Source organism: Periplaneta americana, chromosome 14 (assembly GCF_040183065.1).
Source record: "Periplaneta americana isolate PAMFEO1 chromosome 14, P.americana_PAMFEO1_priV1, whole genome shotgun sequence".
NCBI lineage: Eukaryota > Metazoa > Arthropoda > Insecta > Blattodea > Blattidae > Periplaneta > Periplaneta americana.
In genome coordinates, this window is record NC_091130.1 from 91808307 (window position 1) to 91822877 (window position 14571).

At 34.9% G+C, this 14571-nt stretch overlaps 1 protein-coding gene across 1 annotated transcript in view; it reads right to left on the minus strand.

Annotated features, from left to right (window-relative positions):
- Positions 1 to 9256: 9256 nt before the first annotated feature.
- The window catches only part of LOC138713565 (PRKR-interacting protein 1 homolog), a 79238-nt gene continuing 73923 nt past the window's right edge, over positions 9257 to 14571 (minus strand). The window contains exon 3 of the mRNA XM_069845738.1: positions 9257 to 10289. Coding sequence (XP_069701839.1) covers positions 10092 to 10289 — 198 coding nt within the window. The 3' untranslated portion in view covers positions 9257 to 10091. The remainder of the gene's footprint in view (positions 10290 to 14571) is intronic.

Consider the following 14571-nt stretch of genomic DNA (forward strand, 5'->3'; position numbering starts at 1 on the left):
GAGTTCCAGAGTAGAGATAAGGGCGAGTGGTTGGTAAAGGAATGCAGTACAGCTTAATTGTACCGGAAACATACCGCTCTACTGCATGCATGACATCTGATCATTCCGAAGGCAAGCGAGTGAATAACCCAAACACCCCTCGGCATAACTAAATGGACTTGCCTGACCCAGGCGCACATCTCTGGCAACTGTCAGGACTAAATAATCGTACTGTACCTAATATTTCTGTTTGATTTCTTTCATCATATGACTTGCGCAAGCTTCAATAAGATCATTTTGAATTGCAGAACTTTGACCGGATAAAACAGTATTGACTAGCAAGTGACTTTATAAAGCAGAGTCTCTTTCAGACATTAACTCAACCAATTCCCTATAATTACCTTTATTGGAAGAGCTTTCCGATTCATGACCACAGAATGGTTGCTCCTGAAATACTGGATATCATGTTACATTTATCAAAAGTTAAGCACATACCTATTGCTTGCCACTTTAGCATTATTTCTTTCAATATTTTCTTTGTGTGCCCTATTTAGAGAAAACTCAATTCTAGTGTCAGATTTTTCGAATTCTTTAAGACTAATTGCAGCTGTTAGGTGATCTTTACTTTACTGATGACGCTTTCATAACACATTTCCTAAATTGTTCAAGTCATTAACACCAGCAGTATTCCAGACAGTTTTTTGAACACCAAACTGAATACAAGGCCACCAAATAATTTATTTAGTTTGTTGCAGCTACACAACCACGGAATTTCACTATATTTACTTTTCCAAAACGAAAGTTTCACAATCTTAGCACTCACTTTTTTTGCCTGATGCAAATTTGGGAGAGGAGGGGTTGGACGCCTTTCTGAAACTACTATGTTTTTCTTTTCACTGTAACTTAAGGTAGTGAAAAGTTTCTAAAAAATTCGTTCAATTAAACACACGAATTGAAGCGTCGGCTGGAACAACGTTGTAAGTTACAAAATTTTCATTCGGCGTGTTTCCGTGTAATAATGTTGTATGTCATGTTACTCTTTGGCTTGCAACTGTCCATCAATGCAGTACGTGACATTTGTCCACTCAAACGTTTGCTACCCTATAAGAACAACGTTGTACATGTACACGTTTTTGCAGCTCCTGTAAATTTTACTAAATGTAACTTATAACGTTGTTCCAGCCGACGCTTCAATTATTAGCCATTGTCAACTGTTACCTAATACGTAACTATCAGTAAGCTTTCACAACTATGACATAATATGTAATAAAACAATGAACACAGTCGAACTATAATAATTTTATCTGCTATAGAGTCATTCCACGTCAAATCGCACAAAATTATACAAATTTTGACCTTCATATTTCTGATTGCGTTTATATTTTTTTTACCAACTCATTTATTTCCTCCTAAGTCCACATGTTTTTAAAATATTGCATGTTAAAATTCGTTAAAAATGTCGCACAATCCAAAATTAAAAGAGTCATGTTTCCGAGGATATTTATGTTAAAATTTTTTTGAAAAATGCATTTAAAAGCTTAAAGTACTGTCTTTTGTTAAATATTTACTAACTAATTTTAATATAATTATTACAAATATTTTTTTATGATTCAATTTTTAAAAGTTAGATATCAATGTGAAATAGCCGTATTAAAAATCTAAAAAAATGCCTACTAGGTGCACTGAAGTATTCTTAATAATTCCAGAAAAAATCAGAATGGGATCTCCAATAGTTTAATGGAAATTTAATTACTTACGACGCAATGTGTAGCGGTCGGTGCAGCAGCAGTGGACAGGAAGCATTGAAGCGCACTGGGAGGTTTATCGGCGCTGGATGATCGACTGAACGTTGCAAGATTACACACAGTAGGGATCAAGTCACTCGAGAAAACACTGCTAATTTACTTATTATGATATCCTCAAATATTTGTACATTATGCTTGAAGCAGTAATTAGAAGAGGGAGAGACCGATTTATTAGCGAAATGATATCTCCATATTTTTATTACATGTATTCGCGGGGATGTTCTGGTGACTTCGTTAGAATTAGCTTCCCCACACAGGTGTTTCGTCACTTGTCAGCATCGGACAGATTTAGGGCCACCTTGAGCGGGGTTTCGTATAGAGACTCGATGAAGCACAAAATCCTAAAGTCGGACTAGACCCGTGGGAAAGATACTGCCAAGCTTGGGTTTTCCAAAGAACGGGTATTCTTGTGAGATATACAAACTAATTAGATGTTATGGGAAATCCAAAGTTTAAATTTAGAGATGACATATTTCGCGCCCAATAAGAAGAGATCTTGGTCCAGCTTATGAGGTCACTTTGGACCAATAGGGAATAGATTTTAGGCCAGTTAGTGACGTAGTTTTTAACCAATAGAATAGTTAGTTTTAGCGTAGGATAGGTTTTTATAAATAAGGGTGACGGGTAGCGGAGATAATGACTACTATTTCGCTTCGTGTCGACACAATCACAAGATCTCATCGTGTCGGCGGCCCTACATACAGGGCACGATCACAACTTCTCATCGTGTCGGCGGCCCTACATACAGGGCACAATAACTACTTCGTTTTGTGTCGACAGGACGACGACTTCTTTTCGTGTCGACGGCACGACACACTGAGTTTTTTTGGTGTCGGCGGCCCAACTTAATAGTCTTTCTTCAGGCGAAGACTCGATAGATTGAACTTTGTCATCGGCGAGACTACTCGCCAACGTTTAGGAGCTTCGATCATAGTGTACGGGACAGAGTATTGAATTTATAGTATCGGACAGAGCTTATTCAGAGCTGCAACAGAGTCGATACAGAATTGCGACCAACGATTGAATTATAAGTCAGCTGGAAATACATACTCTAGGGTTTACCAAGTGAATACGACAATAAACTTATAGTTTTGGAGTTTACACTGCCTTTTATATAAGTAGCCGGCTTGGTATTATTCCCGACATCATCCTATACCACAACAGTACCTCGGCTACCCTGAGTGAATCTCACGCAACACCGAGACGCACCCACCCTCTAATGGCGCCCCACGTGTGGTCACAATAACCACTCACCCTCAAATGGCGTCCAACGTGGGACCTCAATAACGACACCACCCTCATGCTTTTTAAACGTTTGTTTTCATTCACACTACACTTAACATTTTTATTCACCTACCTTCTTTCTTGAAAGAAAATTGTTTTACTAGGCCTAAATCTTCAGTTTTTGACAACGGAAAGAAAGAATATAATTTTAATGTACCAGTTATTGGTTTTAGATTGTGGTATCTGGCCTGCAAATTTTCAGTGTGGTTTTTGTGCTTATTCAATGGACAAAATATAAATGACACTTTAGAAATGTTTTTTGTGACCAATCAAACAGTTTTTTTTGTTGATGTTGTTTTATAGGATCTTGTATAGGCTGCTCGCGTTGCAAGTCTTTTAACAGTTTCTCCATTGCCACCACATGGACTTTTACCATGCGACGTTGCAAGGAAGTGTCATTCAGCACTAATTCCATAATCGTCTTCATGCAAGCAATTATTTTTAAAATTCTTTTTGTTTTTGTATTGTTAACTTGATCCTTCGGAAAAGTAAATGATTTTTTTCATATCGTTGAATTCTTGCTTTAAGAAGTTGATTGCTTCGGATTGAAAACAATGAAAGGAATCGGTGTCATGTTTCATGCTTTCTGAGATGACGACAATATTTTTGTGATGAATTTCTGTATCTTCTTTGAAATATACTACGAAAGGATGTATTGTGTCTTGGCATTTTTTCCAATGCACACCTTGTACTCAATCTTGTATTACAAATGAATAATTTTCAGAAAAGTCTGCAATAGGCCTAACTATGTAATTTTCAGGTTGTACATTTTCTTTGCATTCCGTCAAAAATAAAATATGGCGACTTTTGAAGGGATGACGATGCATCTTCTACATGAAAAACTTTACTTGCTTGGAAGCCTTTTATTTTTTTAAACTTTTCACGGGGGTATCGTTTTCGTTGTAGTTTTCTTTTCTTGATAGGGGATTCTATTGACATCAAACTCTTGTTTAATTCCTCAATATTGGTGATTTCTAGCGCTGTATCCATAGATCTGCTAGAATAAGAACTGGGATAATCACTCTCTCTGCCCGCACTTTTATTTGATTCATGTTTACTACTATCACAAGAACTACCGGCTTCACATATAATTTCATCTGACCTATCTGGAAGTTGATAGATTTTTTACGGAACGAATCACATATTCGCACATTCAAAGACTCCTTTAAATTGAGCTTTATCAATAAATCGCGACTTATGCGTCTTAGTGTTTTCTTTTTAAAAGCGTGATTAGAAAGGTGAAATGGATTTAAACACTTGTTATATATTATACGTTCTTTACCGTCACTGATGTTGTATAGAAGTCACGTCACTCCGTGAAATTCAAACCCTGACTGATTATTTTTCTCTTCTATATTTTGTCTCCTGCCATCTGTTTACTGCCATAAAGTTCACTGCCTTACCCAGCCTTGCTATCTTTAAACACTTCGCTATATTACAGTATATATACAGCATTGTGAAGGGCTCCCCCTCTTAGCTGTTCTGACAATAATAAGATAACTTTAGATATTTACTGTTCCTTAAGGTATTGATCATTTGATGAATGAATGCATTTCTTTCGTAGTGTTGCGAGATCAGATATTACATGCAACGGGGGATTTCGTAAAAATTGCCGCCGACAGCTTTCTAGTCTATCTATGGCTACAAGTAGTACATTAGCTGGGAATCGCGAGCGCGTGCATGCCTCCAGAAAATAAATTGTTACAAATGTATGTGTGGAGATCCCACATTTATAAATGCAGTAGTTTATAGATAATACATCAGGGAACAAGTCTATAATTTTTTCAGATTTTTAACTTGGCTATTTAACATAGTAATTAGGCTTTGAAAAAGAAATGATTAAAAAAATACGCCAAATTTTAAATTTATTAGTGATAGGCCTAAAGTAATAAAAAGTGTTGTATTTAGTCTTTCAAATGCGCCAAACCGCAAATCTCAATTATTTGTAGACACAGAGTTCCAAGTGAGTTTATGTAACAGTGCGCGCATAATTTGCGTAATTTCAGATAGTCATAACTACACAAATAATTAATAATTGTGAAAATAAAACAATACGGGTATCTTTATTTGATGTCTGGAATTCATGAAAAAAAATTCGACCATTTCCGAGAAGGTAGTGTTTTATGGCTGTGCGATTTGACGTGGAATGACTCTATAACAAATTCAATACTGAAGAAGAACCTACATGTGAGATAACATGCCGCTAATACAGAATGTCAATCTGTCTACATAAAATTCACTATTATTAAAATTAACCAAACCCATGTTCCTTAACATGTTTTCTACTTATATCATTGTCGGTTCTGATCATACTCAGACACGTTAATCATGCATGAGGAAGATCTCACGCCCACTTCAGACTTCGAGGAATGTTTCTGCATTCCTACAGTCCTATAGTATTGTGCAATACCGTTTCACGCACTGATCCATTCACGTTGTATTGAATGCCATGAGGTTCCTCAGGCAGACAGAAATGGAGACAACAGAGCAACAGATTGGTAAAGAATAACGCTACTTAGCCAAATCTATCATTCAGACAAATCTTTCAGTGGCAACAAACTGGCACAGACTATAACTATGTAGTCGAACTGATCATTACAAAAGAACAGAATATTGTAGCAGACGACACGGAGAGTGTAGGAACTTCCTCACTTCCTACATGAAGAAATCGCAACTGGCATGCAATGGAAAGGAAATTACTGTATATAATGTTACGGAACTACAATATTCAAACACTTTGTCATTTAGTTCGTCATTAACAGTTTTGCAAACTCTTTTTCTTTCCTCACTGCAATTTCGTTCCCATGCATTTAATATTGAGGTCCTATTAGTGCAGTTTGAAACTGTTGATTTAAAAATTCCAAACTCTTCTGCAATTTTCCTACAACTAACATCATAACGCAAATGATCAGTAACTTCTTTCTTGCTTTCAATTGCTGTTAATTCCACCAACTTTCACTTACTCATATTGAGACACTATACAAACTGCACAAAGTGTCTCTCATAGGTAAAAACCTCAACAGAGACTGATTTCTATTCTGCAGGCCCACTGAAAGAATTTCGCACCATAAAGTTTACTGTTAAGAAAAATAATGCCTCTTCACTCTATACTCAAATTTAATTACAAAAAGGATAAAGTGGGTAATTCCAGGAAAGTAGAAAGATAGAAAGCGGTTCACAGTTGCTGTACTGTACAAGGAAAACCCTTCTCATTTTACTGTGCTAACGGTCCTTGTAAAACAGAAGGGTTCAATGAAACTCAACTCTAAACAGGTAGCAGAAATACACAATAGAACATGAGAATCGTCTAAAAAAAGAAATGTAAGGGGGGTCCAGCTTTCAGATTGAGGAGTGTCCAACATAGAGAATATATTGTACATGTAAAAGCATAGAAATTTGTCTTGTTCCAAGGAAATATATCCAATATAATGAGGTATCTAACATACAGAGGTTTTACGGTATAATTTGCTTATATGTTCTTTTGAAATGTCTAAACAAATTTCTTTTAACTTCTGATAAAGTTAGTAAAGTTATGTGTAGGCTATTTTAAGCATGGTTTACATGATGCTGGTTTTGATGCTACCAGTACTCCCTAGCTTCTTCTGTTGCCACCTAGATGCTTTTCCGGAGCAAAAATCTGACTGCAAAATTTACTAGCTGATAAACGTTTACATGGTGCTGGTAAAAAGTATAAAGTTTTTTGCCAGTAAACTGACTAGTAAATAAAGATGTTTGTTCAAATTGATTAAAACCAGCGCCATGTAAATCATGTTTTAGGCGCCTCAGAAATAACTACTATCATGACTACAGGAAGTGGCTGCACCTTAAAAACGTACATACGTAGGACTTCCTACTTCACACACAGAATATAGCGCACCCTGCTTCCAGGTGGTCTTGCTGCAGTTTTTAACAATCTCTATCAAGCATGGAAAGATATCACATAATGTTCGGCATAAACAATCTGACCTTTGATTCTGTTAGTTTTCTTAAAAGCAATTCTTTGTTGTCTTTAATGTTTGACTAGAAGCTGAACTTAAAAGTAGAAAAATAAATGGACAATCGTCAATTAAATTTATCTCAGAAAGACGGAAATGTGAAAGTACTTTTTACTCTTAATATAGGTGGCTATGAGGTTCTGAGCAGGTGAAGAACCATGGAACTGTACTGGTATTTCTGCAATAAAAAACTCTGAACCAAAAGCTATAAAGACATTAAAAATGCAGAAATTTTGCATGTTGGGAAGAAACACTGGCAGAAACATGATCTTAGAAGCTGTTAGACATAATGAAAATGTGCTACAGAATAGACGAATAGTTCATCAGCTTATTGATGTAGTGTGACACCTCAGACAGCAAGAATAAATTAGCCTTTGGAGGACATCAAGAAGCCCAAGAATCAATAAATAAATAAAATTATTTAGAACCCCTAGACTTATTGGCAAAGCCTTCATGAAAGACCAACTTAAAAGTAGTTTTCTTTTTAAAGTCACATCTCCAGATATTCGTAATGATTTCATCCAGTTTGTCAATAATGTTATAGGGGAAAATATGGCTGGACAGCTTGCATTAACTATATTTGTGGCTCTTCAAGCAGATGAACTACAGATGTGTCTGTCAAAGCATAGCAAAGTATAATTGTGCAATATGTCTATGAATCATGTATTGAAGAAAGGTTTCTTGATATATGCGTGGATAAAAGTGTGTGAGGTTTGGCATTACATACAATTTCTGTTTTCAAGGAATATAAAATTGATAATAAAATAGTATATCAGACCTATGATGGGACCACTGTAAAGGCAGGACATTATATTGGAATTCAAGCACATTTTATGAGAACACTGACCCATGATACTATTTGCCAGGATGAAGTCATGCTGAACAGAGCTGAAGAAAATTCTTCAGTAGTTATGGAATCATTTAAATAAGTAGCTAGTGCATGTGAAAACTTACTTTACTCTTGTTTTCGGAATGATTCAGATATTTTGAGCCTACCATACTTTTTTGTCACGCTATGCCACTGTTTATTATTATATTGTTTGAACATAACAGCATGATGTATTTATAAAATTAAAATTAATCAAATTCTATCTCATGCTTTCGAGGCAGTAAAACAATTTTTTACACTCCACACCGAATATTAATGGATTATTTTTACCCACCAGAAATTAACTCGTTAAATTTAATATCTACAGCATCATCCTTAAAAGGAATGAAGTTTGGAGACCTATCACCTATAATTTTCTCCTCCTAGTTTTAAGACTATGTTGTTATTTTATTCTAATCCTAACAGTTTACCTAGGTTTGTCAAATAAATTTATTTTTTCCTCTGTTGATGACAACAACTCTATTAATTGCTTTTTTTAATTTCTAAGCCCAGCATGTGAGACTGTGTTTTTTTCCAAGGCATTAAATGTATATTGGCCTTTATCAATGATATCTTGAATGCTATATTTTGAAATAGTCTTCTCTTTAATATTAGGTGTTAAGAATGTTGAACAGAACCCAACAATGGATAAGGTCCCTGTAACAGTTGTTCCCTCGAGTTTCATATCCATGGTTGTTTGGAGAGAAAGCCACGGAGATTGTGCCTTCCAGTTTGATATACATTTACGTAAATAAATTACCAAAACCAGCAACAAGAAAACTAATGTTGAAAAGAGAAAAAGTTAGTCAAGAAGTCGCTGTCAAAAAGCTCCACCAGACAGTACAATAACCCTTGAGTGCAAGTGGCAGTGTGTGTTTGGATGTTATACATCTTCCAGGAAGTGAAAAGAATGAATTTAGATTAACTGAAGAACTACTTTATGTATCAGAGCTTTAGTCTATTTGTAGGTCCATCAGGCTGTGGAAAAACTGTACTGGCAATAAATAACTTTATTCTTAGAAATGGATGGGTTGACTCTACTTATTATTATTTTTACTCAAAGAGTTTTGATCAAATGAAATACATTAAACTTAAAAAACTGTTTGATGATGAACAAATGGGTGAAGTCGTCGATGTGCTTGAGGAGATTCAATCTCCGATTATAGATAAATTTTTATTGAAAACATCAGACCAATGGTAGACCACAAGATCCTGAATTTTGGAAAACAGAATATTCTGAATAAGAAATATAATACAATATTATAATATAAAGAATAAAATAGAAAACCAGCATTTTGAACCAACATAATAAAATATTTAGTAAATATGTATAAACCTAGAAAGTAATTTATTTAATAATGTACACATATATAAAACAAGAGATAACTTAAATCTAAAATAATATAACAAATCAAGAATTGAAATAAAGGTAGTGATTCAAAACGCTTAAGGTGTCTTTGATATGACTAAGATAATATTGTCCAACAGGCTGTGATGTGAGGACAAGAAATTAAAACGGTCCTTTTCTCACTGACCAATACTAAATTCTATCAAAATTGAATTTTTATTAGGGCCTTCATAATGTCTTTAAAATTAACAATGTAGAATCAGTTAAACTTCTCATCATCAAATATGGAATAACTATTTATCAAACAACACACTCTTTTCCATGGTAATAGTAACCACTTTCACTTTTGTTTATAACAAAGGTCAAATACAAACTATTGGTGGAATCGACAATTTTGCATATTTACTAATGCAACAAGCTATGATAATAATTATACCCTCATCAAAGTTCGCCAGTTGAAAACGTTCTAATAATGAAATGGAAAAGATGTATTTAAGGCAGAAAAGGAAACTGAAATCTCGATATGGCAATTTCCAAGATTCAATTCTTGTACAATCACTTTCAGATTTGAGACAGTATAAACAAACTGAAAAAGATATTTTGTCAAATTTCTAGTTTCCAACTGTAACATAAAACAGAAAATAGATGTATTTTGTGAATTTTTTATCTATTTTTATTCTCACAACTTTTTAAAAATTTTGGAACTGGACATTACATGTATGTGTCCTTGTGTATATGTGCACAAAAGTAAAATATTTATACATAGAAGTACGTATCTTGAGAATTGTTTGTTCAGTCACTGAAATACATTCTCAGTTCTCTGCATTATTACTGCTATTTTCAGATTCACTATCACTTGATGGATTATTTGCAACTGTTTGTGGATCATCATTTTTCTGCTTCTTTTGCTTTTTCTTTTTAAGCCGTTTTGCTCTCTTTTTTGCTGTTCTTTCTTCTGCAGCTTTACGATTGTCTTCAATTTTCTTATGATATGCTTCTTCTAAGAGTTCCTAAAATAGATAAAAATTGGGTTTTCAATTTTTGTAATTATTTTCTCAGCAAAATTTGGGCACTCAATCGAATATATATAAAGACTAGAAACTGCACAAACTAGGTTTTTACAGCCAACATTGGGATATACAGTATGCTACACTAATACAGAAATTACAAAAAAATTGCACATTTCGAACATAGTGGATGTAGTATCTTACTATATCAACAAATTACAGCAACTACGTCCACAGGACGAACAAAAGATCGTTTTCCATAAATAGGGTAAAGTATATAGTGATGGGCACTTTAAGCACATTGCAACACATATTTGGTTGGGAACCTCTAATTTACAGAGGTATATTTCTCATTTTTTTCCAATAAAGAACTGAATATATTTGTGACTCTTTTACACAAGAAAGAACTTACAATAATGTGTCTGATTATTTTGAAATTACATCAATATTGAAATAGGAGAAAAACATAATGATGGGCACTCGAGCTTCTGACTTGGGCACCTAAGTATACAGTGATGGGCACTTTAATATTTGATGCAAAAGTGAGACATTTACCTTCAAATTGAAACTAATTTATTCGTTTTCAACTTCTAAGATGCCCTTGCCTCTATTAATTATGAGTCTAAATGTTTTTCTTTCTTACATCAATCTATTAGGCTTAATCACTTTCACTGTCGTCTAATTCTCTCACACATTTGTTGCAAAAGTATACATTCTCATCTTCTGAATCATTATCACTGAATTCGTTTTGAAGACACTTCTTGTGAAATACTTTAAGACATTTTTTGCAGGAAATACCAAGACACTTATTATTTAAACACCCGCCGCACTTGTAACAGAGTCCTGATGAAAGCAGCTTATTCGGCTCTTCTGAAGTGTCCTTTCTCTTCTCTAATATGTTTGTACCAATACCGGAACTAGTAGTTGCTTGAACATTTTGGTCATATGAAAGGCCCACAGTTATTAAACTACTGTCTTTTGGATTCTCGTGAGAGCTCAATGTTGACAGTTCAGTAACTTTTCTTCCATGTTTTACGTGTTTTGTTGATTCAACACTTCTTTTACGCTTAGCTATTTTCCCTCCATTATTCATCTCCCTTTTCCTTTTTCTCTCTTCCTTTTTCCTTTCTTCTTCTGCTTTCTTTTCTTCTTTATTCCTAAAAAGAGCTCTCCATTTCTTTGATGTTAAAACGTATGGCATTCTTTCAGTTTTACGAATGTTTTTTCTTTTTGGAGTTTCAGGCCATATCAAGCAATCCTCCAATGTACGGACTCCTGATCGTCTCAATGTTCTCTTTTCTTCATTGCTGAGATTTTTTTCTGGTGTCTTCAGTAGATTATCTTCTTGAATACCCACATTAGCACCCACTTCTTCTGTCTGGAAATGTTCGTTACTTGCTATTTCTATTGCATCCACTTGACTTTGACTGCTTAACTGTCTTTCAATTATTTCTTCGTTATCTTCTGGCTGATCTCTTTCTTTATCTCTCACTACTTTCATGCTATCAACCGTTATTTCTTCTGGTTCTACAGGTGGCCCCTTTCTTTCAAAATATTTTTCATTCTTTTTAGCAAATACTTCGTACAGTCTAAAGAGAACATAGAACTCTTCACTGTTTTCTTCCTGTTCAACAATGTTTCCAATATTCTTAAATTTGGACATTCGCTCATCTCCTACAACTTCACAGAATTCTCTAAAAGTCAACGATTGGTTAGGCCTCTCTTCAACAACTCCTTCAGAATCTCTTACCTGTGAATTTTCAGGTGCACTGTGCTCATTTCCTAAACATTTTGTGAAGTCAATGTTGTTGGGATCCCATGGGAAAAGACCAGTTGCTCGGAAGCCATTTTTGAGTGTGTCAGGTTTTACGCAATTCTTTAGTACTTCATTTAGTACTGGTGCAAAGTCTCGCTTTGAGAGGGCTTGACAAGGATGCTCCCGCCGCCAATTTAAAACCCCTTTTTCCACTCCTCCTTGATAGGCCGGAAAGCAGCAACATCGGCAGGTTGTAGTATTCTAGTTGCATTAGGGTACAAAGCCACAAGAACTATGTTGAGTTCAATGCATAGCTGACTCAACTGGAGTGTCATGTGGCTTTTGTGCCCATCCACAAATAAGATAACAGGCAATTTTATTTTATTTTTGAGAAGAAATGGATGAAAAATATTGCCCACAAATTCATAAAAAACTTCAGATTTCATCCATCCGGATTCACTGAGGCCAATTCCCCATTCATCAGGAATTGACTGTGCTATTTCACGTGGCAGCCTTTTGTAATTGTACACTATCATTGGAGGGCACATAAATCCAGCAGCTGAAAAGGTGAACATGACTGTAAGGGCTTCTTTATCATTACCCATTATCACTTCATAGACATTCTGAGATCCTCTGGGAGCAAGAACCTTTTGAGTTTTAGGGCAAAGTTGGAAATTAGTTTCGTCGCCATTAAAGACCCTTGTTGGATCTTGCAATATGTCAAACATATTTTCCTCTTTTAATATCGATTCAGTGTCAAGAAACCATTTTCTTATATTGTTTTCACTCACATTTGAACTCGCCATCGTCACACCTTCCACTGTTCGCTCTGAAACAACAGGATGCCTTCGGAGGAAAGCTTTGTACCATCCTTTTCCAGGCAAATTATTCTTGAAAGGAGTAACCCTATTATTTGAATTCAAGAACTCCTGGACACTTAATTGAATGTCTTCTCTTCTTCTAGGGAAACCTTTTCTACCAGAGTTCAGTAACCAATTTACTAACATCATCTCCTCGTCATCTGAGAGAACAGATTTGGGACCATATGTTGATTTATCCTGCCCCTTAATGTACCGTTGGAGTGTTGATCTTGGTACACCAAACTTCTTAGCAGATGTTTTAATTCTCTCACCATCTCGAACTGCTGCAACTGCTGACATCAACTGATCTTTAGTGTACTTAATTTTTCCGACATTAGGCATTCTGAGACTGAAAGAAAAATAGGCATAAAATAGAGTTTGACTAAAGCTGTAGACCTACACGTCGGACTTTTATTACTATATACATATATGGAAATCATTAAATTTATGATATTGCATTTTTAAAGTTTACTGCAACAGGAACAGTTGGAGGAAATATTTTTTAATTTAAATCTATCATTTGGTGATGTCAGTATTTCTGAACTCAATAACATAAAATAAAAGTTCTCTATATGTTGATTATTTGTTGTCATAGAATGATTGCTGTACTATGCTTTGGTGGAGAACAAGATAATGTCTCTGAAGCATTGTTATGATATTACATTTTTTTCCCATGTGACATGTCCTGACTAAGCAAACTATAATTAGAACGACTTCTTAGAAGTTACACCATGCAATTTATGAGTGTTTTGTTTTGTCGTGAACCCTTGGCCTGCAGAGAATGTTTCACTCCGATAACACAGTGAACTTAATCATTCCATGCCTGGTAACCATAAGCAACTCGGAAGATGAAACAAGGCTCCTTAGTAAACATATCGCTACGTAATGCAGTCAGTATGAAGTATACTCAACGTAGGGATTTTCAACTACTGACATCGAAAATAGAGAAAATAAATGTGATTTAAATTAAGATAATAGCCTATATTTACATTTTTTGTGTATAGTTACGTGAAACGAAATTGATTAGATCAGCACAATCTACTGTGTATTTAGCCTATACATTGTATTCCAAAAGTGGAATGAAATTATATGAAGAAAGAGCATATTTATAAGAATGTGCGCTTCTATTGAAACACAATGCATATGACATTAATGCGTTAATTTTTACCATTGGATAGGCCTATTTAAATTTTTAGCTACTCAAAGTGGTTCGTCCTGACTACGGAAATTACTCCAGAATCTTCCGACATAAAAGGATTCTAAACATGAAGTAGTCTATGTCTGTGAGTTTTATGTCATTGCTCTAGTAATGGGCACTTATAAATATTTAGTGATGGGCACTGTGCCCATTACTGTTTAGAATAGTTCTAAGACATCCGTTTTATAATATTATATTCGTAGTACCAAGATCTACAAATATGCATGATGAACAACTTAAATTATGTAAAATTACAAAAAACAGTGATGGGCATACTGTGACCATCACTGTGTATCAATTGATTTTAGTACATAGCGATGGGCATGGGCCATTAAAGCACTAGAAGTATAATTTTTGTCGTTATAAACACTTACCTTTACTGAGATACACTGGACGGAGCTAATAATCGAGCTTCGAATACAGCACAAGTAACAACAGAACCTACAAACACTATTTATGACAACAATGAAA